General features: G+C 35.9%; 2 protein-coding genes across 2 annotated transcripts in view; one reads left to right on the top strand and one right to left on the bottom strand.

The window, feature by feature from the left end:
- Positions 1-12539, bottom strand: part of ttc21a (tetratricopeptide repeat domain 21A) — a 29668-nt gene extending 17129 nt beyond the window's left edge. Inside the window, exons 1-13 of the mRNA XM_088918137.1 lie at positions 12513-12539; positions 12054-12183; positions 10033-10143; positions 8176-8342; positions 7764-7886; positions 7162-7319; positions 6372-6456; positions 5753-5851; positions 4967-5159; positions 4382-4479; positions 3901-4101; positions 1958-2087; positions 1040-1197 (exon numbers count right to left, since the gene is read on the bottom strand). Of these exons, the coding sequence (XP_088774263.1) occupies positions 1040-1197; positions 1958-2087; positions 3901-4101; positions 4382-4479; positions 4967-5159; positions 5753-5851; positions 6372-6456; positions 7162-7319; positions 7764-7886; positions 8176-8342; positions 10033-10143; positions 12054-12183; positions 12513-12539 (1680 nt within the window). The remainder of the gene's footprint in view (positions 1-1039; positions 1198-1957; positions 2088-3900; positions 4102-4381; positions 4480-4966; positions 5160-5752; positions 5852-6371; positions 6457-7161; positions 7320-7763; positions 7887-8175; positions 8343-10032; positions 10144-12053; positions 12184-12512) is intronic.
- Positions 12540-13118: 579 nt separating this feature from the next.
- gorasp1b (golgi reassembly stacking protein 1b) lies at positions 13119-23725 on the top strand. Its single transcript, XM_088919658.1, has 9 exons — positions 13119-13268; positions 14113-14193; positions 15456-15659; positions 16490-16576; positions 17212-17342; positions 17544-17685; positions 19079-19205; positions 19567-19716; positions 19942-23725. The coding sequence occupies exons 1-9, from the start codon at positions 13206-13208 to the stop codon at positions 20178-20180; spliced, it is 1224 nt and encodes a 407-aa protein (XP_088775784.1). The 5' UTR covers positions 13119-13205; the 3' UTR covers positions 20181-23725.
- Positions 23726-24248: the final 523 nt, after the last annotated feature.

Genomic DNA, 24248 nt, shown 5'->3' with positions numbered 1-24248 from the left:
CAGTGCATTTCCTCTAATAGAATCCACCCTTCGATTTAATTCAATTCTTATAATTCTGACATAAGTAAGGGGACTTTGTTTGGGCCAGTCAAGAACATTCACCCTCTGATATAGGCCAGTGTTGCAGAGCTCTTGATAGTTGACTCATCCACCTTCACTCCACTCTCAGCCACTGAACACTTTCAAAGTGATTTTTGGCCTTTCAGCAGCTTCCCTCACAAGTTTTCTTCCTTTTTGGATGCTGAGTTTTGAGGAACGACCTTATCTAGGCACTGTCTGTAACTTATACTTAGCAATTAATTAACCAGCAATGCTAACTGGTATATCTAAACAGTTCGATACCCCTTTCCTAATCTATGCTTTTTTATCACTTTATCTCTAACTTCATTAGTCTTCATTTCTGTACTGTTCCTTCAGAAAGTAACTTCCCTAACAATGGTTTTGAGTAAACAGAATATGCTTGACTTACAGTGTTGTAAATGAGAACTCCATCCATACTACAATTGCTGCTAACTTAGCTGCAAGTTCTGTGGGACTTTTAGTGTGAAAGATGGTAGAGGTAGATGACTGGGCAGCGCACATTTTATAGGGGAGCTTGCATTGTGCAATTTCAGATTTTAAAGTATTGACTATGTGAAATAGCCTCACATATTTGCCATTGCTTGTGTACTTGAGACTCGTATAAAACTGTTCATTCTTAATATTTATTTCCTATGTCCATGATGTTAAAATGAAAGCTGCTTGGCAATTTCAGATACACTTTCTAAAACATTCATATTTTTGTAAAAATTAGACTTATTAGACTGCAACTTGAACTGTAAAACATGCCTAAATGATATCTGTTGCAACAACTGCAACAATTCTGAATGTGTATTTCATAGAAAAGACACTTATCAGACTTATCAGTATATTTATAAGATACACAAAGCATGGATGGGTATTTGTAAATTTTATTGTGCCAAATTAAAATGATTATTATTTTTGATACAGTTTCTCAGTAGTACTTTGTACCACGATGAAGTGGAAATGTTTTCTTTACCTGAAAGTTATGGCTGAGCCCAGTCTCTAGGGACTGGAAACACTTTTTGTAATCCTCCAGACAGAGGTAAACTTGAGCCTGCAGAAGGTGCACGTCGGCAATCGTGGGATCCAGTTCCTGACAGCGGGTCAGGAAGCCATGGGCTGCAGTCAGGTCACCTGTAAAAAAATACTTTTTCACACGCTATTTTAGCTCTTGCATTGATTTATTTCCTTATCTTCCAGTCTTCCTATATACAGTACATTTAATTACTGTAGTAAGTGAAGCCATTTAAGATGGGAATGGGACAAGTTGTCAAATAGCAACATCTTATTGTTGTTATTTTTATAAATAAATACGTTTATATAAATACAAACAATAAACATCCATATATTTTCTCACTGCCTTATCCAATACAGGGTTGCAGGGGGCAGGAGCCTAGCCCAGCAAGAAATAGACATAAGGCAGGATATACCCTGAATGGGACACCGGTCCATCACAGGGCAAACATACTTTTAGATATTTATTTATAATATAATAATCTTTGTGTTCCTAAATCTCTCTTTCCATGCAGGACCTAGGCAGCTGTCCCTTTTGCCTTTGACTTAAATCTGCTTTTGCCTAAGTGCACTATATGGAGAACATAACCACAAGTTTCTATCAAGAGTAGCTTGATAATGAAATAATTAATACCAATAGGAGCAATTTACTTGTAACCAATAAGAAATCAAAATGTATTTACCTGCCGAAAACAAAATAGATTAAAGGCAAACATACTACATACTACTTGCCAGTTGTTGAATTATTTTATCAACTTATATTATATTACAACTGCAGCTGGAAAATGTAGGTTTAAAAAATCCGTAATATAAGCAATGACTGACTATGCAAAAACTGATAGTCGTTGCAAAAAGCACAGAAACTTTACAGTCTTCATACCTGAGATGAACTTAACTTTGGCCATGAGATAGACAGCAGGTAATATGCCGGGGGCAGTTTTAACCACAGGATCTAAGATCATAGCCGAGTGCTTCAACACAAAGGACAGGGGCTGACCCGGGGACCGGGGCTGTGAAGGAGCAAGAAGACAAAGTGAACGATCATGAAATGGATTCACTACTTCTGTTAAGCAGAACATACACAAAAAATGCAATATATCCTGTCCCATCACAGCATTTGAAAACCCCCCTAATACCAAGTTAGTAGACCTCAGTGATTACAGAGAGATAAGAGAGATCACTTTATTAGCCATATTCCTAATACAATTTCTTGCATTAGGAATATGTCTTTTTGCATACCCCAGCTTGCTCTCCACACAGACAAGGAGAGAGAAGCTTGGGGTCAGAGCACAGGGCCAGCCATTTATACAGCACCCCTGGATCAATTGGGGTTAAGGGCCTTGCTTAGGGACCTAATGGAGTAGGATTCCTCTGCCAGCCACAGGATTTGAACTGGTAACCTTCTAGCCACAGGCACAGATCCTTAGCCACAGAGCCACCTCTCTGCCCCAGCAAAAAGCAGCTTCTATTACACTAGTTTAAAGATGTCCATCTAGATATAGGACCACACTGTCTTCAGCAGTATAAGATGTGGGCAGTGGTTAAATAACTGAGCTGAACCACCTGTGGGTGTTTGTTTTATTTGCCAATAACTAATTGCAGATCCTTATGGCTGAATTAACATATAAGCCTAGTCTGTTGTTACCTTCACCATTGTACCCAGCACATGTGTACCCAGACTCATACCCCTTGTGAGTCCACTAACATGAATATTTTTTTCATATTCTTAAGCATACTTTGCAAAAGGCCTGATCTGCTTCACAGTCTTTGGGAATCATTGGGCATAAAATAAACTGGCCCCTTCTCATTACTTTTAACCGGATGGGTGACTCCTATGGAACATAGGATTCTGTATTATTTTTGTACATCAAAACATATTTATATAAATGTACAATTAACTGGCTATAGACACTGATGGTTCTAACACATTATATTTTATACTGTATATGCAAAATTGTAGTTGTCTACTTAGATGGTTGTGACTCCTAATGTAATAAAATGGACAGAGCTAATTAATATTCATATTCCTACAATTTATAGCAACTACCTTGTTTTAAAATACAGAATAATCTTGAAAGATGTTTCTTTTAAGACACTGTAAGAGAGTGGTAAATTCGGGAAAGAAGGCAGTTCATTCTCCAGGTGAAAATTAGGAATTGCCTAACCGATTTGAAAATTGAAAGTTTTATAGAAAACATTTTTTTTTAATTTAAAAATTATGTTTTCTACAAAAATTGTAGAAAACAATTTAAAACCAGGAAGCTGAGATTTCAGGTTGGCCTTTGACTTCTGCTGGCTATACCAGAAGAAAATGTAACAGAGAAGGAAGTTACCGACTGAGCTCAAGGACATGAGGCGTGAGTGAGTTTTTGAAAGAGTCTTAGAAAGAGACTCGTTTTTTGGAAAAGCTTTTTAAAAAAAACTTTAATCTTTAATAGCTGCCCAGTTATGTACTGCAATAGAGAGGTAACTGAAGAACTCTTAAGTCAAACTGAAACAGGAGGTTAGGATTTTGGTTTGTTTGTTTTTTATTATTTGCCCTCCGTGGTGAATAAAGGAACACTGTTTTTACATTACAGCTGCATCTATGTGTCTGTTTTGAATAGACCTGCCTATTTTAAAGACCCGCTTATGATACTTCATTCTCATGTGTCACAATACATCTATATGTTCATTTCGCTGCTGTATACATATTATGCGGAATTACACGTTTGTTACTTTAGACGGTTCAGCATCCTAGCATCATCAAATGATAACAGCTGCTCCTCTTATAGAGTTTTAGAATAGAAGTATCAGTTCACCTTTCTAAATAAAATAGCTTACTTGGCTGGGACAGAAGGTCATGTGAGTTTTCACAATGTCAAAGAGGAATGCAGGGTTCAGCTTTTCGAAGTACTCCACTCCCAGGGGCAGGCCTTCAATGGCAGAGAAGTGAAGTTCTGTGGCCTCCTTCAGGAGGGCACTCACTGCCTCTTGTCCTTCACCTTTCTTGGATGCCAGTATTGCTTCAAGGAGTGCCACTTCCTGACAGTCAATATCAGGCTGAATTAACTCAACAGCTGGAACCAGAGTGTCAAAACTATTGCTTGCCATTACATTACATCTGTGTAGGTTTTCCGTTGTTCTTTGTCATATTATACTAAGGGCCGAGGATGATAAATTATATTACACTTTATTGATTACTAGACACAAGCAATTAAACATAATTCATAAATTCTTATGTAATATAATAATGTGCACTTGTGTATCTTTTTGTGGAAATGATGCCATTTCTTAGGCCAAATGAAAGATGATGGTAAATTACCCCTGATTTTCCAATCGATTGCTGTACTTCCCTTAGAAATTCCAACTGCTGCTCTGCTTCCCTCAGTTGTCCTTCTAAAAGCTGGCATTTAATCACACCTATGACAATATTTTAGGATAATTATTGTAACTGTAATTTTTAACAATCATAAGCACATTATAAAGTTATCAGAAAATCTTCACTGGACTAGAATTACATGTTTTTTTCTCAGTCATTTGGTCTTTAAGTTTAAAAACTACATAAAAGTCAATTTTGTCATCCCTGATTTCTCAGAAAAATGACAACTTTAAAAGTATTAACAGACATTTCAAAACAAATATGAAGGATGTGTGATAAAAAAACAAAATGTACAAGCATCAACTGTTTATATTATGGAGATATTATTACTTTGTATAAAAATGTATAGTGATTTTAAGTTCCTAAGACAAATGTATTTTTCATTTATAGAATGAAACAATATCTCTAAGTCAGAGTACATTGGAAACTTCAGGAATCATGTTCTAATTATTTATATAGATGAAAACGGATGTTTACCTAATTATGAAGTGCAAGGTAACATCTGTAAAGTATTTTTTAACACATTACCTGTCAGAGCAGGAACACTGCTTCCATCCAGGCTCATTGCTTGTGAGTACCACTTAGCAGCCCCTCGAACATTATCCTGTAGGACCAGCAGGTGACCAATTTCAGTGGCAGCATCAGCATCAACAGGTGCCATCCTGAAGCCACGTTCAGCAAATTCACACAGATTCTGGAGAATTTCTTTGTTGTTTCCACACTGCAGCAAAACCAAAAAAAAACCAAAAAAAACACTGTATGTTCTGCTATTTGTTATAAAAAATTTGCATCCCTATGATAGGTGTTGAGTCCAAATGTGGAGTTTATTGCTCTATATTGGGCTTTTTCTCAGCATCTCAGCACAGGGCACAGCCTTCACAAAGTAATGGCATAGGGCTTCAAAGGAGAACTGAATTGATCAACAATTTACAAATCACAATTAGAAAGGTATGAAATAAAAAATAACTATCTCAAAATAACTATCTTTTTCTTTGAGAATTCACACATGATCTTTTTTACTTTTTTAAAATGATTTAGCTGTCTTAATGAAAAGTTGTATCAGAAGATTTGTAACAATTCTTTAACCCTCTATCTTTGCAACAGTATTGTAGCTGCTAAAAGAAGCCAGCCTGACTTAAATGATTAGTCCTGACATGTTAAAATGTTATTTCATGTATTTTTCACTTCAGAGTAAAGGTTGTCAGAATCGGCATCATTGCATGTGATAATCTTATTTAGCACATGATTTACATGCACAGAATTCTGAAACTGGAACTGTTTATTGAAGTATAAAAATAAATAGGGGATGCTTACCACCCTGCTAATGGGTATTATTATATTGAGGCGAAGACTTGGATTGCAGGGTTCAGTGGTCTCTACTGCCCTAATAAGAAGTTGCACATATTCCATTGCCTGGAACATTCAAAAGAAGGAGCCAGAGTTGAAGAGTCAAAAATGTCCATCATAATACTCAATATGCTACTCAATATGTATGCTACTATATTTTACCAAATTGCCATGGTACATATTAGATTGTTCTGTATGATGTTAAAAAGAAAGGGCACAGCTATTGTTGAGATATGTTTTAATATGTAATCTTTGAATGTTTGCTATATTATTGAAAGAAAGGATACAAAGTAGTCATTTGGCCCATCTAACACATTTGGTTGCTAGTAGATAACTAATGCAAAGATTCAACCAGTCATCTTGTCTTGTTATTTCTATAATGAAGCCTGGATATAGAGTTCAATAACATGGCTGAATAGCTAGTTCCAGAATCCTATTAATCTTTATGTACAAAGTGGTTCACTGCACAAATTTAAATGTAGTTTCACATGTGTCATAGCCATAGTGGTAGTAAGGTAATAATTATGCTTATTCTGATTTACTTGTGTTCTTTGTTTTAATGAAATCTAAAAAAAAAATGTTTTACCTTTGTTACATCTCCTTCCTTGGCTAAAGCATGCATTGTCATTATCTGAAGAGCTTTCACATTACTTTTGTCTCTCTGAAGAATTCTGTACAAATGCAATTGGAAATAAGTGACTACAGAAAAATGAAACTTGTATCAAGAAACATTATAGCTCAATATTACACCTTGGAAATTCAATACTTGGTTTCCAGTTGTCAAAATTGACATATTGCCAATTCACTGTGCTATCAGAAATAAATTAGCACCTAACATTTACAAACACAAAAGCATGTCCACTGTCATCTAATGGAATTCATGTGACAATCCCTTGCTATGAACTGAACCAAGAGCAGTCCAACACACTGTGAAAGAAATTATGTTTTTGTCCAGGCAGTGTTGGTCAACAAGTTCACATATAAAGTGTTTTTTTTAATACTGAAAACTGATTTAAATTGTAAGGCATAAATATACTATTGTTAAACTATACTGAGAGTTAGTCACAATTACATATATACCCTTAGGATGAACTAATGCTCAAAAGAAGTCAAGCTGATTGTATAAGGACTTTGGCTTTTATATTGTATTATTAAAGTAGCAATACATTCATTTAGGAACAGATAATGGGTTTATTCCATGCTGAAAAGAAAAGAAAGGAAACACAATGTTTCAGCTGTGAACTAATACATTAACTTAGATGTTCTTTAAATCTGTAGTTACAATAAACAGGAAAACTGGTTAATGAATAATTAAAAGAGTTGTATTTCTCAGATCACCTAATCATTAGATTTGTATTCTGCAACATTTTACTAACCTGTGTGCTGTTTCCATCACTTGATCCCAGTCCTGTTGAGCTAGGAACAGAGTCATCTTGATGATCAATGCAGGCAAAAAATCAGGATGGGATACAATAATTTGGTTCACATTTTCAATGGCTATTGTAAAATTCTGTTTTCTTACAAAATAATTTACCTGCAAAAAAAAATGTTCACTGTTCATCCTATAGAAACATAAATTACTTCAAATTTATTATTACAGTATCAAGAAGACAATGAGGAGACCTAAAATATTGTGTTTAGTAAAGAGAGAGAAAAGGTTTGTATGTGATAGACACAGATGGGGAGAAGAATATGCTGGTAAATATAATTCCTGAGAAAGCAAATTGTTTAGAAAGTAAAATGAGCAAAGGATCTTATTCTAAGACCATGATTTATTACTGGGGTGCCATTTACTGAAATATACATCTGTACATCTGTATCTCTTGTATCCCATGTCACTAATGTAAAAACTCACTAGTCCAACCCAACAGATAATGGGAGTAAGGCAGAACAGACTTAGATAGGATACCAGTCTAATATAAAAATATTCATGAGTGAATGACAACAAGCACCACATCACATGATTGTCATACACTACCTTTCCCATTAAACCTAGCACATTTTTCGATTCCTGGACTCCTTCATCAAAATATTTGATAGATATATTTCTGTTATATTCCTTATCAGAACTTAGTTCTATCCAGCCTTTAAGTATCAGACCCTGTCAGAATAAAGGAAAAAACATAAAATATTCAGTCAATCTGTAAAAGAGTCAGAGAACCAAAGATTTTAGTGAGATTTTGATTTTCTTTTAAAACACAGTTTAGCTAATTAACAAATGATTCAATGTTGTAAATACCACAAGGTTTGAGTCAATTGATTATTATGTAACTTAACATCTGGCATCTGTATGTGATCTGTATGTTTAAATAGTTGGGGTCTTTTTGGAAACTACAATCAATTTCTTTGCTGTTAGAGATATCACTTTACATTATATGTAATGTACAAACCTCTTTTGTAGAACCAGATATCTTAAGCATTCTGTCGATGTAGTCTTTAGCCTTGTGACTGCGCCCAAGAACCCACAGAAACATTCCAGCATAATAAAGGGCTTTTTCTCCTGCTGATTTTCGGTCTGTTTTCAGTTTGGTCTCCAACTCCACAAGAGCCTCTCGATCTTTACACAGTAGTAAGATATCAAAGCTTTAGTTTCTACCATTAATTCACAATGCTTTGAATGTCCTTCTAGTGACATTTTACATATGTACAGTATATAAGTTGTTGTAACTATCTTAAGTGAGCCTTTGAGTTTAGTATCAATTAAAAACTTTAATAGGGATTTAATTTAACATTCAGGTTTTGTAAATCTTCCAGAATTATTCCCAAACCAGGGCAACATAACAATTTCAACGTAAATCTCACATGAATGTTAATGTACGTTTTAAGTTCTGCTGCTAGCACTAGCACAATCTACAAACTAAATTTGTTTCCAAACGGTTTCTGAATAGCCAAAATAGTGGTCTACAATTCAATTAAACCCTTAACTATATTCACAAAAGAATATAGCTCTAATATCACTGACAACTGACATGTAACCTTGCTGCTATCGCTTCAGTAGCTAAAATGACAACTTTTACCTTTAGAGTAAAGCAAATTCTAGTCTGAATTTTATTCCTTTGATCACTTGGATCCTTGGATCACTACTAGAAACCATACAAGCTAGATAAGCTTCTCATTTCACTTTGTAAATTTTCTCATGTTTTTTATTCAGCTCAGATGCAGTTTATTCATATAAACATGATAAAAGTAGCCCCGATGGTTTTTCAAACTAAAGAAAACCAAAACTTATTCTGTGTATAGTACCATATTAAAATAAGTTCTGAATTCCATTTAAGAGTAGACTTGGCTAATACTGAAGTTGAATTGCTGGTATTGGGCAACTGAAGAATTTCATATATTGTATATACAAGAAAGGATATATGTGTTCAAGTACACTTTCTGTTTCTGCTTTGATACCAGTTATATAGACTTCTATGATTCTCATAACTATTTTTAGTTTTTTTAAAAACACGACACACATAACCCCATTTTTAAAATCACATTTGTAGAAACCATTCACATTGAAGAATTTCTTTAGTATGATGAATAAAAATCTAAACAAAAACAAGAGCATGTGAGAAATGCCTAAAATAAGACATTAATTGTCAATATACAAATTGTTGTTTTATGCCAGATCTTCCCAACACTAATCCTGCAGTGTTTATAGATAACTTTAAATCAGCAGCATTTGAAGATCTTGGGATAACTGCTAAACTGCTCCAGTTAAGCCAATAATTAGTTCATTATGATCGTTAACAGCTGAGTTGGAAAGAAACGTCCAGGACTATAAGCCCTCCAGGGGATAGGTTTGGGAACTGCTGCTTTATGTTCAGTCACATAAAAAAGCACAGTGATGATTAGCGATTCCAATACTTGCTGTAATTTAACTTTTTTGGTTGAAACTGAGTTGAGAAGGTAGAATTCAGAATGCTTTACGTCGGTTTATCTATCAAATAAGCTCTTTTTAATAACTTTAACTGTACTGAAGCATGATGAAAGGTACTTCAAGTGAAAATGTATTAATATACATACATGTATATATACATGTATTAATTTTTACATACAGTAACTTATTAACTAAAACTCTGGACTGGTACTTACTGTGTAAAATTAAATTCAGTATTACTGATTAAAAAGAATACACTACAAAAAAATAATTATGTATACTCGAGAATAGATATGTCATAATTTTATTTTAAAACTGTAACTAACTGTAACTAACATTTCACTAAAACATAAAAATATCTAAAGGATGTCGAGGTACTTACCAACAGTTTTGCTTTGTTTATGTGCATAGATAAGTGCCATGATACAACAAAGGGAAACATCCTGTTTGTCTTTCACTTGCTCGAGGTCCCTGATTGCTTCTTGAATACGACCTGCGGTCAGGTAGGTGCAAAGATTTCAACATCTCAATATTCTAAAATACATACAGTGCTGCTTGAAAGTATGTGAAAATATGTGTTTTACAGAAATTATATAATTATAATTATATTTTTATATATATAATTATAATTGTAAAATATATATAATTATATAATTATCCCTGTTAAACCATTCTTTGGTAGATTCCTTGGAATTTTCATGTTGGAGGTCCCATTTTTGTCTCAGCTTCAACTCAGGAACATAGCACCTGATACTGTCCTCCAGAATATTTTGGTATGACTCTGAATTCATAGTTCCCTCTATGATGGTGAGTCTTCCAGGTCCATGGGCAGGAGAGCAGTCCAAAACCATGATGCTCCCAGCACAGTGCACAGTGCACCACCATGCTTATCAGTGGGGATAAGATTATTTTGGTGATAGATTTTTGTCAAACATGGTGTTTCTTGTGGCCACAAAGAAAAAATTTAGACTCATCTGCCCAGAGAAAGTTTTACAAAAATCTCCAGGATCTTCAACATGGTCTTTTGGAAACTAAAGATGAGCAGCAATGTTCTTTTTTGAGAGCAAAGGTCTTCTCCTGGCTACCCTCCCATGAATACCATTGCTATTCAGCTGGCATTGTATTGTTGAGGTATGAACATGGATCAGCAAGATAGGCCTGGAGATTCTTGGATGTGGTCCTGGGATTCTTTTGGACATCCTGTATTAGTTTTCTTGTTGCTCAGTGAGATCTAGCTAAAGTGAATGTGGTCTTAAAGTTTCTCCATGGTAAAATATTAGTTTTACAGTAGACTGATGAATTCCAAAATGTTTTGCTATGGTTTTATGACTCTCCCAAGACTGATGAGCACTTACAACAATCTTTCTGAGGTTGACCGAGGTCTCTTTAGATCGTAGCTTGGTGTAATACACTTACCTGACCTACACTAACCTTATTCTCCTCACTGACAGAATACGGTTAGTGTAGGACAGCAGAGTGGCACAGAGGAAACATGCTGGGCCCATAACCCAGAGGTTGATGGATCAAAAACCATTCTCTACTACGTATGTTTTATGCATGATTGATAAGAACACCATCATGTTAATGAAGTGCATTAAAACGAACCTTATTCTATTCACACTGATGTGTTTTTTTTTGCTCATGCCTGTGCTGACTTTATACTTAAGTTGTATGTTATTTAACTTTGTTGTTGTTGCTTCTTCTGCTGTTCTGTGTTTAAGTCTGGTGTTTCCTTAATGTCTTTGTATTGGAGCATACATGCAAAATAAGCATTTAATTGCACTTGTGAGTATGGCAATTGAATTGAACTGAACTGAACTTGTATGGGTAAGACCACATTCTACATTTTTACCTTTATATAATAGAGGACTTCCCAGACTTCGTCCTGGTGATTTGAGTGGTTAACTTGGTACCCAATTATTTAACACCAGCTTAAACCTACCTCTTTGACTGTGCTAATGAACCTTGTGGTTCACTTACTTTTGAACATGCACTAATTCTTATTTACCTATTTTTCTATTGCATGCATCACTTTTTCTAAATATTGGATAGAATTAGTGGATACAAACAGTTTCTTTTATAAAATTAAGGACATTGCCCATTGTACAATTTGATATTGTACAAAACACAGTAGTTTATAAAATATGCTAATTTGGGACTTTGTTTTTTCAGAGTAACCTAATCATTCATTTCAGTATTCTAATACAGAGAGTTTATACCGGGAAAAGAGAACTTAGATTTAAATACACTAAGCAATCTAGATTTAAGCACATGCTTTTTAGAGCTATAATTTGTACACAAGATCATCTGGAATTTGAAAAGCAGGAACTTGTGGCACATTGGTAAAAACCGAGAAGAGGTGTACTATCACAACGAAAACAGTGTTACATTGTTTACAGTTACCTTCCATTAAGATTCCGTAGCCTTTGAAAAACAGGAGTAATGGGTCGTTGTTGTAGGTTTTTAAATATTCGTTTGCGACTTGTATAACGTGATGGTAATACTTCTCCCGGCAATAGTAAGTTAAGGATGCCTGAAAAAATACAGAGCAGATCGAAACAATTAAAACAACGTTCTCGAGTAATAATAATTACGAAATTTTACGATATTACTATAATAACGAAAGCCACAAACATTTTCTATAAATGAAAGGAAGTGTCTGAGTTATCTATATAATACACCCGGCAATTTTGTACACTTTACTGTGTAAATATTGAAATTTCAGATATGGAAAGTATCATCGTTATCGTTATTGCTATTGTCGTTTCGTCATTTTTATTCTTACAGAAACTTGACTTTCTTCAAATTGGACACGTGTGTCTTTTACGAATAAAATCTCTGCAAGTTTTCTTTAAAACGTACCAAACATGTTGGATCTGATTCGGCCATTTTCACTGAGAACTTCAGTACTGAAATTATCGTAGCACCGCAGATTATCTGTGAATTTTCAGCTTTGATTTCTCTTTTCGCACAAGGGTTCAGCGAGACGCTTTATTGCTCCGCTGCGCTGTCAGTGGCTTCGGCGTCTCTGGTTGCTACACAACCCGCCAGGCAACAACCAAGGCAAAAACAATCGATATCTGTGTATTAGCTGGGTATTTTCTTACCTGCACATTAAGAAAACAATAAACAACAACACCGTTGTTAAGATCTGTTAAGAAACAAAATGTGATCTGTCATTTAATTGTATTATAAATTCAGGCTGTTTAAATAAAAAGGCTTTTTGTATAATCGTATTAAGTTACGAATTATAATATTAAAGTCACTGTATACCTATTTACGTTTACGACAAAGTTAAACTGGTATAGTGAGGCCATTTTTACTAGACGAACACAGTAAAATATGTCCAAAAGAGCATTTATATGTGAGGCAGCCCGCTTGAAAATTCTTAGTAGGATTTTAAAAAGTACTTTGATGGTAGTTCGATGTTATCGTCTTTTCTTTGCAGAAGCCTGCCGGAATCAGTTTAAACCAGTATGGCTACAGAGTGAAGGATCTGTCGGTCTTATCTCTTTCCTGACAAAAATATATACTTTAAAACAATAATATAAAGATATGGGGTTATCGCAAAGCTCGGATGTGCCTGAGGGAGGAACAGAAGGCTATCACGTACATGGGGTACGGAACTGCTCTTTGCAAACAGAATTGTTTCATTCAGCACCATTAACTTCGGACTCTTTTCCGAGTACAGTGGCGTCTTGTTTAGGCCTGCCCACTCACAATCATTTGATGAGGTGGCACTTGCTTTCATAATACCATAATTTCGTATTATGTTATTGTCATAACCACGGCGTTTATGACAGTGAAAATGAAATACAGCAAATAAATATGCATTTGTTTAAACTTCATTTTCGCAAATTCTTAAAACGCGTTTTGGCCCTCAGCAAATTAATCATGCATTCCAAGCAGACATTGCAGTGGAAAATTCTGTTTTAGCAATCGATCTCGTGGATTATTCGTTCATGTAGTATTCATTAGTTTCTCTGCATTTTAATTAATTCACATCAAATACATTCAATTCTTACAGTCTCTTCCATGTTTGTACAGTAATCTGCGATTTGGTACAATGAATTAATATACATTAACGATGGAGAGTGCCTTTATCTAATGGAAGTCGTGCATAGAACATACAATATATTATGTTATTATCCGAATTCCAAATTACATAGTTTAAAACTTTTAAGTGTCGGAAGATATCATACATGCACACTTTAAAACAAGTTAAAACGCATCTTATTAGATGAACCGGTGATTATTAGATGTGATTGGTGATTTCGTATGTGTGAAATGCTTCCTAATTTATAATACAGGAACAATTAAAACACTTTGTGGAGCTTTACATTTAAATAAAAATATTTTTGCTTTGCTTAAAAGTCGGAAAACATTTTTCGTCTTGCACTCCAGTAGTTTGGGGTTCCTGTATATGTAAAGTTAACTCAGTGATATCTTTTTGCATTGTTAGGTTCAGGAAAATTCCCCATCAGAGAAAGCAGGGCTGGAACCGTTTTTTGATTTTATCATTTCAATAGGAAATACAAGACTGGTAAGTATGCAGATTTGCTTAGGTTTGACACAACAGTGACACCTTCAGTGACTCCAGATCAAGTAAATGGATGTGTGTTAGTGTTCCTGTGCCATTCCTCTTATTTTTGCACACCTTTCACTTTAGATGAAAGCAGGTGTATGATGTAATACTGTGTAGGACCCAGGTAGTCAGAAACTATAGTGTACTGAATTAGCTGTACCACTAGTACTCCCTTTGCAAATAGGTAGTCTTTCAAAAGTTATTTTATGCTTTATTGGAGTTTTGTAATTGGTGGAAATTTTCAGTGAGCTTTTTAGCATAAAGAATGACCTGCCAGAAAGAGGATGAACATAAAAAGTTTAAGAATGTACAGAAATATATTTAATGGAATTGGAATTTGGATCTTCAAAAAATGTTTGAATCAGATTTGTGCACCTGTTTATGAGCATAAGGACATTTACAGATGATAAGAGGCAATTTAGCAAATGTAGCTCAATTGGTTTGGTTTAAGTAGAACATTGCAGAAGAGCAGGACAGTGCAGAAGAGCAGCAGAACCGTTAAGGCTTCTATGAGAAGTGTTTATAACGATGATATAGCCAGCTGCTCTATCACCCTTCAATTCACAACTGGCAACCCACTGAAGTTTAGCAGGTGTGAGTCTGGTCTGTACTTGGATGGGTTCCTGGGAAAACCTAAGGTTGCTGGTGGAAGAGGTGTTAGGGGGACCAGTAGAGGACGCTCACCCTGCGGTCTATGTGGGTCCTAATGCCCCAGTGTGATTGGTGATTTCGTATGTGATTTCGTCAATAGTGACGGTGACACTATACTGTAAAAAAGGCACCGCCCTTCGGATGAGACGTAAAACCCAGGTCCTAACTCTCTGTGGTCATTAAAAATCCCAGGGGGTTTCTCAAAAAGAGTAGGGGTCTTGACCCCAGTGTCGTGGCCGTATTTAACCCTCACTTTTACAAATCTTGGCCTCCTAATACTTCCCATCTATCAAGTGGCTTTACTACTCTGCTCTTTTCCACTCTGATAGCTGATGTGTGGTGAGTGTATTATGTGCACTTTGGCTGATGTTGCATTATCCAGGTACAGTAGGTGCTACACATTGGTATTGGTGGAGGGGAGTCCCCATTACCTGTAAAGCGCTTCGAGTGGAGTGTCTAGAGAGCACTATAGAAATGTAAGGTTTATTTATGATTATTATTCATAAATGTGTTTAGGCTTAAAAATGTTTTCTCTTGTTTAAGTGTTGTTTTTACCGTTTTGCCTTTAGAACAAGGAGAATGACATGCTGAAAGATCTGCTGAAAGCAAACGTTGAAAAGCCAGTGAAGCTTGAAGTGTTCAGCATTAAAGCCATGAAAATGCGAGAGATCGAAGTTGTTCCCAGTAACATGTGGGGTGGACAGGGACTGCTCGGGGCCAGTGTCAGGTTTTGCAGCTTCCAAGGAGCTAATGAAAATGTTTGGCATGTTCTGGTGAGCAGAGTTGTGCAATAAGTGGTGTTTTTTTCATTGAAAAGTCTATCAGCTAAATTGCTTAAAGAAATGTAGATTATTATTGTTATATTGTTATCTATTAATATATCATTTAAATCAGGGATCTCAAAGGGCATAATCTCTGTTGTTTTTTATTTCTTAACTCGAGCAGACAATTGAACAATTAACCTAATTATTTTCTTAGACGTATACAGGATGTTACTTATGGGGTTCCACAGTTGATTACTCAAAACACTTCTTTAAAGGTACAGTTATGTGTACTTCTTAGGTTTTTCTTATGCATTTCATTAAATAATTAGACCGAGAGGTCAGGTTTCAACAAAAAGCAGAGGTCACTAGGCCTTACAGGAACTGCGTTGGACACCCCTGCTTTAAATGCTTAGAGAGATATGGAAAGTACAGTGCATTTTAAGTTATACATTTGAATGACTTTTAATTAGTTATCTATAGGGTGTAGAAATGGAAGGTATGTTCTGTTTTTGAAAAAAAATGTTAAATACAATTAATAAATCTTTTACCCCTCATGTCATTTGCAGTTCTCATACAGTAGCGAAGATTAAAATAAATGTTAAAAAATTTAGTGTTGCCAGCTTCTATTGTTTTAGTACAGCATTCACAATGTTTTTTTTTTGTTTTAAGTGAAATTCCCTTGTTCCACAAATGATTTCTTGACCCTTTTCCCATAATAATGTCATTTTGATGTGAGTTTGTTTGTGTGCAAGGATGTAGGTAGTGGAGAAAGGACTAGATATTGTGGTGGCCTTTCCTTGAAATTACAGTACTGAATAAATCATATTTCTTCATTTTAGGATATTGAACCTAATTCACCGGCAGCACTGGCTGGTCTCAGAGCACATACAGACTTCATAGTTGGAGCGGACCAAGTCTTACAGGATGTAAGTATTAATTTAAGAAATGTTCACGTTGCAGGCAGTCTCAGGGTAGACTTGGCTGGCTGGCTGTCATTACTACTGCTAAAAGCATGATTGCCCAGTACCTTTCCTGGTGTCAGTGAGCCTTTTCTTTCTTTAAATTCCCTTACAGTACAGAGCTCACTAGTGCACGTGTCCACAGTTGTCGAAGGTTGGGGACCAGCAGAGGACGCCATCAACGTGCTGTTGAATCTGCCCTTAAATGGCACTGTTTGATGGGGTTTTGGGGATCCTTTGTGGCTAGTTTGGGATGGAATTGCTACCAGGGCAGGGATGATGAATTAAGGAGAGGGGAGAGGGGACAATTTATCCAATAGAGAGGGTTTTGGGGGATGGAGGGTGGGGGGGCATGTCTGAAAATGGGATTGTTGTTCTGTATTATGCTGTTATGCTGTACTGTTTCCCTCCCCAAAAAATATTAAAAAAGACCATTAATATGAAAGACAGAATGTCAAAGTAATACCACATAGTAATAACACTATATTAGGCCATTAAAACCAAGAAGCAAATAAACACCAGATTTTTCTGTGGCTTCAAACAACTCAGGCATTGAATCAAACTGTTGGAGGTGTGTTGAATGAGTTTGTTTTGTGTTTCAGTCAGAAGATTTCTTTTCTCTGATCGAGTCCCACGAGGGAAAGCCCCTGAAGCTGCTGGTTTACAACACTGAGACTGACAGGTGCAGAGAGGTGGTGGTCATCCCCAATGGAGCCTGGGGTGGAGAGGGAAGGTAATTTAGCACTATTTTCAAAACTAACCTAATGAGTCTCATTTTGTGCACAAATCAATGTAAATTAATCCTTAATGCACAGTGAAACTAATAAAGTATGTAGTATATAAACAACCGTAATATGTACTGTTTTATTCTGATACAGATATAATTGTCCCTTGAGTCTTGTGTTTAAGGTGTAATATTTTGTCCTCTTTGCAGTCTAGGCTGTGGTATAGGTTATGGTTACCTGCATCGGATCCCTTGTCATCTTGTCGTGCCAAAGAAAACTGACATTATGCAACCATCTCCACTGCCTGAAAAAAATCCCACTTCAGAAGTACCAAGTAATGGCTACACTGAGGTAGAGTAGAGAGCCTTTCCAAGTTATCTTTTTATTATGACAGAGGCTTATTACCAGTGGGATACTGCGTAGCTGAATGTTTCATGTGTATTTACGTAGCCAGTAATTTTCAATTTAAATGGGAACTCCAGTCCCAATTTCTCAGACTGATTATTAACAAAATAAATTCACTGACGTTATAGAAAAAAATGACAAATTTCAAATTAAGTACAAAATTGTGAACTTTGTGAAAGTACTGTGAGTCCCCATGTTGTTGCAAACTTGCATTCGAGTTCCCAAGACCTGCGACATGATGTGGCCCTTTCTGCTCACTAATCTACGCAATGACTAATGTAATAAGGTTTGTGAGCAAATAAATACAGGGTGTGCGGCAGGCATTTCACAGCAGAAATGTTCTAGCATGACCTGCCTGCAGAGTTAAGACGTTAGTAGTATTTTTAGATCAAAACCGGATTGAAATCGAAAGCAATATTTCTATTGGACCAAAAGAGACGGAGGCCTGTGTATACTTGTTTACAGTGTCATAGTGCCGCACACAGCACCGGATGTTTTGTTGCCTCGTTTTATCAGATTTACATAGAGCCACAACTCCAAGTGTAATGAAGTCATGCCTGATGTTACTCTTTTGAATTTAGTTTGGATTTCTGCTCATGTCTCCTGGTCCTGCTCTGTGTGTTGAGTGAGAAGTAAGCTAATTATTTGATAGATGCTGCCACTCCTTTTCTGTTGCTATGAGCACTTCAAATTTTGTTTGTTGTAATCGTTTTAGCCGGTCAACATGACATGACTTAAAATAATAAGGCTGTTGCTGATTTCTCTTCTTTGGCATGTGCGACACAGTGTTGATTAGTTGAGTACTGGCTGGTAGTGTGGAGAACTAATCTTGATTTTGTTGCACTTATATGGAGCGGGGCAGTGGCTCTGTGGCTAAGGATTTGTGCCTGTGGCTGGAAAGGTTGCCGGTTCAAATTCCGCGGCGGGCAGAGGAATTCTACTCTGTTGGGCCCCTGAGCAAGGCCCTTAACCCCAACTGCTCCAAGGGTGCTACAGTATATAAATGGCTGACCCAAGTTTCTCTCTCCCTGTCTGTGTGTCTCATGGAATGCATGGAATGCAAGAAATTGTATATGGCTAATAAAGTGATCTTATCTTATACAGTTCTTCCCTCACCAAATGTGAATTCATCACTTTTTGAAAAAATAGTATTTATAAATATGTGTGTGTGACTGTAGAGGGCATTTTGTTTTAAATTGGCATCAGGATTTTTATTTTCACATTAAGACAGCACTTTCCTGTATCATAACAATCATAACTTTGTATTAATATATGCCCATGAATATGTACATAGTGTTTGAATATGAATTTGAATATTCCATTGTTCAATTAATACCAGGTTCCACTAGTGGCTCCTTCAGTTCAGAACAACACTGAGGAGGCCCAGAGCCTGGGTCAGCAGGCCTTCAGCCGACCCATAGAGGACTCTCCACTGCCTCCCCCTCTTCAGCGGGTCATGGATCCAGGTACAATCATGTGCATTCAGACCCTACTCAAAAACTGCATTGTAGCAAAAACATTTCTGATAAGCGTTTGGGTATAAAATAAAGCATATTCTGTGATCTTGTAGGTTAGAGACACCAGTGATTATGATCTCACCCCAAAGATAAATAGAGATAACACTAACTTTATTTTATATCAAAGCTTTAAAAGCAATCATCTCAAACCATTTTTCAGTATATAAAAGACCACAGTTTCAGAAGAAAGCAAGACACTTGAAAAGAATAAAGCAATTGATGATTTATTATTTAGGGAAACTGATTAATTTTTCCTAAGCCCGTGAGAAAAACTGTTGGAATAAGGATTTTCTCTTTTCCGATAACTTAGGTTTTACAAATCTGCCTGAAGCCCCTGTATCGGAGCTCACAGATCTGAGCCAGATACTGGATTTGTCTCTCCCTGTCATTGATGCTTCAAAAACTTCCCTGTTAACGGAGTATACGGCAACCGTTCATAATGAAAGTACACCTGGTCTTGGTAAGTTAAGGAATGAAAAAATTCGAAACTATGAAGTTCTGTTCCATTTATGTGACATTTTGTAGCCAGTTCGGAAGACCTACAGACATTTTGTTTTAAATTCCTGAACATCTAAGTTATAAAGGATTAATAAGCTATCTGTTTTTTTTCCCTGTTAGTACATTACTGCTAGTACATGTTTATTTTCGCTGCTGTTAAACTGTGTGCATTTTTATTTTTCCGCAGTTTCTGAGTTGCTGCCTTCACCTGTAGAAGTGTTGGAATCGGACCAGGAACCTAGCTGGGATTCCTCTTTTCCTCAGCCACCTGACTCATTCACAGGGGACACTGTAACCGCTGAGGTTACAGGTACAGAATTCCCTGATGTCCAGAGCCTACCTGTGAAGTCAGAGGATTCTCTTCAGCAAGACTTTATATCCCCAGAAACTACTGAGAGTGAATGCCTAGAATCTTTACCACAGTAATAGGTCTCTGGGTCTTGACAAAAGGTTTTTTAGCTGCTGAGATTCTCGTCCATTTAAGATGCCTCCTGTTATACCAAATAAGACCAGCAACAGTGGAGCACAAAGCTCTATTAGAAATGTATCTTTTGAAGAGTGCTCTCTTTTACATAGGACCCTAGGCTAAAAATGAAAAATCACGATTAACATATCTAGAATGATGCATTCTGTAGTTTGGATGAATATTTTACCAAATATAGAGAGGTTTAATTTCACACCAACATGCAGTTTTGCATCCCTTGATCCACAGTAAGTAAGCAAATCATGGATCTGTTTACTTAAAATTAAATCTAGGATTGGTGATAAGTTGGATCTCTGAATCTACTGCAATGTGTTCTAAGGTGTTGGACCTCACCTTTTCAAACATATGGAGATAATGTCAAGATACCGTCTTGTCACTATAGGCCTACACAATAGACCATAGAATCTAACAAATCTGCTAAATTAATTTAATCGTAAGTTTTTTTTGGAAATCTTTCACAGAACTCTTTTATTACTATATGCCACCTGTATGATTCCTCAAAATTTTGTGATCACTTTATAAAAAGGCAGGAAGGCAGACCCACAATATGATCCGTGTCATATTGATCTGGGAAGATCCATGAGAATTGGGGGTGCTCAAAAAAGTATAAGTTTGGCATTACATCATTGATCGAAACACTGATGTTTTCCAAGTGTATATGGCATTGTGTTTTTTGGTATAAACAGAAGGCTGCAGGTGAATGCATTATTTTAAGCTTCATTGAACTAATGATAGAGTTTCCCTACTAGTTTTGCTTCCAGTACCTCGCACTAGCCAAACTCTGAACACTAATAAGAGACCTACTGACACTGAGTGCGAGATTCAATTCGGAGCAAGTGGAATAATCGTTTGATTCCACATTGGATGCTTCTGTGGAAGGCTTGAATGTTCTCCCCATGTTCATGTGCTTGTTTGGTAGGAACAGCAGTTTCTTCCCACTTTCCAAAGATTCTGACAGGCTACAGTAATTGGTGTCTCTAAATTGTCCATGTGTCCCTGTGCTCGTGCCCTGTGATAAACTCATGTCCTGTCCAGGGAGTTGTCCCGCCTTCTGCTTCTGGAATGGGCTCTGGGTTGTCATGACTCTTACCTGGAATAAGGCTTTCTGATAATAAGTGAAATTTTAATGCGGAAGCATTCTGTATTTGCATTTTCTATCCTTTTCTTTTAGGAGTGGAACTTCAGGGGGAGATTTTTTTAAAGTTATTTCCAAGCACAGAGTGCTTTATAGGGTCATCTCGTTTGAACAATGGAGTGGTTTTGTAGGCTAACCTCTTGCTCTAATGCTAAACTTTCCTTTTCTTTTTAAAATGGTAAAATCTGGGGATTAAATCTTTTTTTTTGTCAAGATCAAACTGAATTAATCATTGTTTTTACTTTTTGATAAAATGAAATGTTTCACAAAATAATTTTTAAAGTGCAGTAAATTAATACACCAAAACATTGCTGTTACTTTAATCTTGCACAGAAGTCAAATATTTATATTTATCTTTGTTTTAAAATCTTGTTTTGACACAGATGAGCATAACTTTCTACAAGGAAAACTAATTTATTATAAGACTGTTATGAGTGTGTTTCTTTTCACTACAAAATGATGATTGATAGGAATGTTTACTGATAATTTTTGTATGTGAGAAATAGGAAGTGGCGAGGCAAGAATATGCATAAGACAGCCAGGCTAACATATTTTTACTTCATGTTTAATTTCCTGTTTACTTCATGTCATTTTCGTCTTCTTAGGCCGAGTTTCAAAACTCCTTACTATTTTGAATAGTTTAGTTAAAAACACCTATGACAAGTTAATATTGCAGATTTACATTCAAAATCTAAAATGTAATAGTTCAGGATGACCATATTTTGTTCACATTATGATTGCTGTGAGCTGTGGTAGCTCAGATGGCAAGGGTGTCTAGTTCCTGACCGGAAGGTCCCAGGTTCAATCCCAGGTAGGGGCAAGCGATGGAGCTTGCTCTTATTCCTTTCAGACGGCTCCCAGGTCCAGTCATCCTGTTTTCCAAATGAGTACCAGGGGGTTAATCCTTCCAGGGGTAATAGGCCTGCCGGAGCGTGATGCTGCCCACATCACCTCCACCTCCAGTGTTGGGTGGTCAAGAAAAATGGTGGCCTTGCCCCCCATTCCCCCTTGGGCCTTTTTGGCCTGAAAAGGGGACCTAACCTACCTACTGTACCTTATGACCGCTGCAATTAATTTTTACTGACACCTTTTAAAAGTGATATGTATGTAAATATAGTGATTTGTACATACAGTAGAACAATAAATGATAAAATAGTTTTCAAAAAAATTCTGTTTGAAAGCAGGTTTTTAAATTGTATCTTCTGTGTTAAAAGAGAAAAGCTAAATGAAATTAGCCATATTTGACACAAGGTAATTGTCTTTTTCTGTACCAGCTCTTTAACCATCTGCTACCTTTAAAGGCAATTTTAAAGCCAGTCAGAGCTTAAAGTGGTATTGATGTACAGTTGCTGGTGCTTTATGCATTTATCACTGTTAGTGATATTTCTTGATCCCCAAACCCCAAATATATGCTTTACTTTATGGAATGGTTCCCCTAAAAAGTGGAGAAATTGTTTTAATGAATTCAAGTCTAAAGAACCCAGGTCTCGTGGCAAACAGGCAGATAAAATGAAACAATTTTTCGTCTGTGGTTTTTGGTATGCACAAATGGGAAGTGTGTTTTTGAGTGGACCGTAGAAGAAATGTTTAATTCAAGTGTATTTTGTGGTGCACTAAACCATAAGACAAGAATTCGACCTGGTAGTTTATTTGCTTTAGTGATATTAAATAAATTAGCTTGAAATAAAGCTAAAATGCTTTTCTATTATATTGAAAGTAATATATATGTGTCATATCTAATATTAAGAGTATATCATCAGTGTTTTCATAAGACACAAACTGTTTCCTCATTTCCTGGTATGTTTTAAATGGTAACTGTTTTACATTGTTTACATAAAATTGTGTCAGATTACACAAATATCAGATGAAGTTCCTTGAGCCTGGGCAAGTATTGGTAAATTACATAGTATTGGACATTCTTTGTGTATTAATTTGGGAAATTATATTAAAACTGTTTTTATGCACTATGCAATGTAATCAGTTGGACTTGTAGCCTTCATCTAAACAATACACTTTACAATACTTTCCCAGAAACTAATTGTTATATTTATTTTTTTGGATAATTCGATTATTTGGTGTATATTTTGGTTTTATTCTAATTTTAATTATGATTAATTTTTTTTCATATTGTTACTGTTAGACAAAAGAATGAATACATTTTAGAAAAAAGAATGTGTCTTTAAAAGTCAAGCAGTGATATCTTAACACTGAATGTGGATTCAAAGCAAAATGCAAAAGGTAATGTTGGGTGATGGGTATAGTTTCTTTTACAGCTTTTGAAGCAAAAACTAAAATAAGCACTGGAACTTTGATAATGTATCTATAAACTTAAAATAAAAACATTACAACTGTTGCATTTTGTCTTCATATCTAATCCCTTTTTGATTATTGTAGTACATAGTGTTGCACAATAGACATCAATAATCAAAGTCAGACTGAGTTGATATAAGTAAAGAATTGTTAAAAGGATTTGACAGCGTGTCTTAGTGCTCCAATAATTCAGTTTCCACTGTATTTGAAGTTTTCACTCTTAAACTAGTTTGACCAAACAAAAGCCAGAACTTTGTTCCTCTATGCAACTGTGTTGTTCTAACTCAATGCTTGATGGAGATACGCATGTAATTGCACAGAAATAAAGTTTTATACTTATTTACATTTTAAAATCGATTTGTTAAAACACACTCTACATGTTATGGCTCCTCAGTATCTAGCTGTTATGTTATCTGTTCACTCCTCTCCAGCTCAATTTTCTCTCAGCTGATCCTACCTTTTACTGTGTGTTACAGTAAATATTCTTACACTCTGTGGGTAACATGACCTTTTGTTGCAAAGCTGAGAAGCACCATTTCAAAAGAAATCAGGAACTAGTTTTTTT

This window comes from Atractosteus spatula, chromosome 6 (assembly GCF_055471065.1).
Source record: "Atractosteus spatula isolate fAtrSpa1 chromosome 6, fAtrSpa1.hap1, whole genome shotgun sequence".
In the NCBI taxonomy this organism is placed as follows: domain Eukaryota; kingdom Metazoa; phylum Chordata; class Actinopteri; order Semionotiformes; family Lepisosteidae; genus Atractosteus; species Atractosteus spatula.
This window is presented reverse-complemented; position numbering and strand designations above follow the sequence as displayed.

Excerpts from the sequence above, each read along its gene's own strand:
- gorasp1b (XM_088919658.1), top strand. The coding sequence starts at position 13,206 with ATGGGGTTATCGCAAAGCTCGGATGTGCCTGAGGGAGGAACAGAAGGC. Across the intron at positions 17,343-17,543 it reads GCCTGGGGTGGAGAGGGAAG|TCTAGGCTGTGGTATAGGTT; the intron begins GTAATTTAGCAC and ends TCCTCTTTGCAG. Across the intron at positions 19,206-19,566 it reads TCAGCGGGTCATGGATCCAG|GTTTTACAAATCTGCCTGAA; the intron begins GTACAATCATGT and ends CCGATAACTTAG.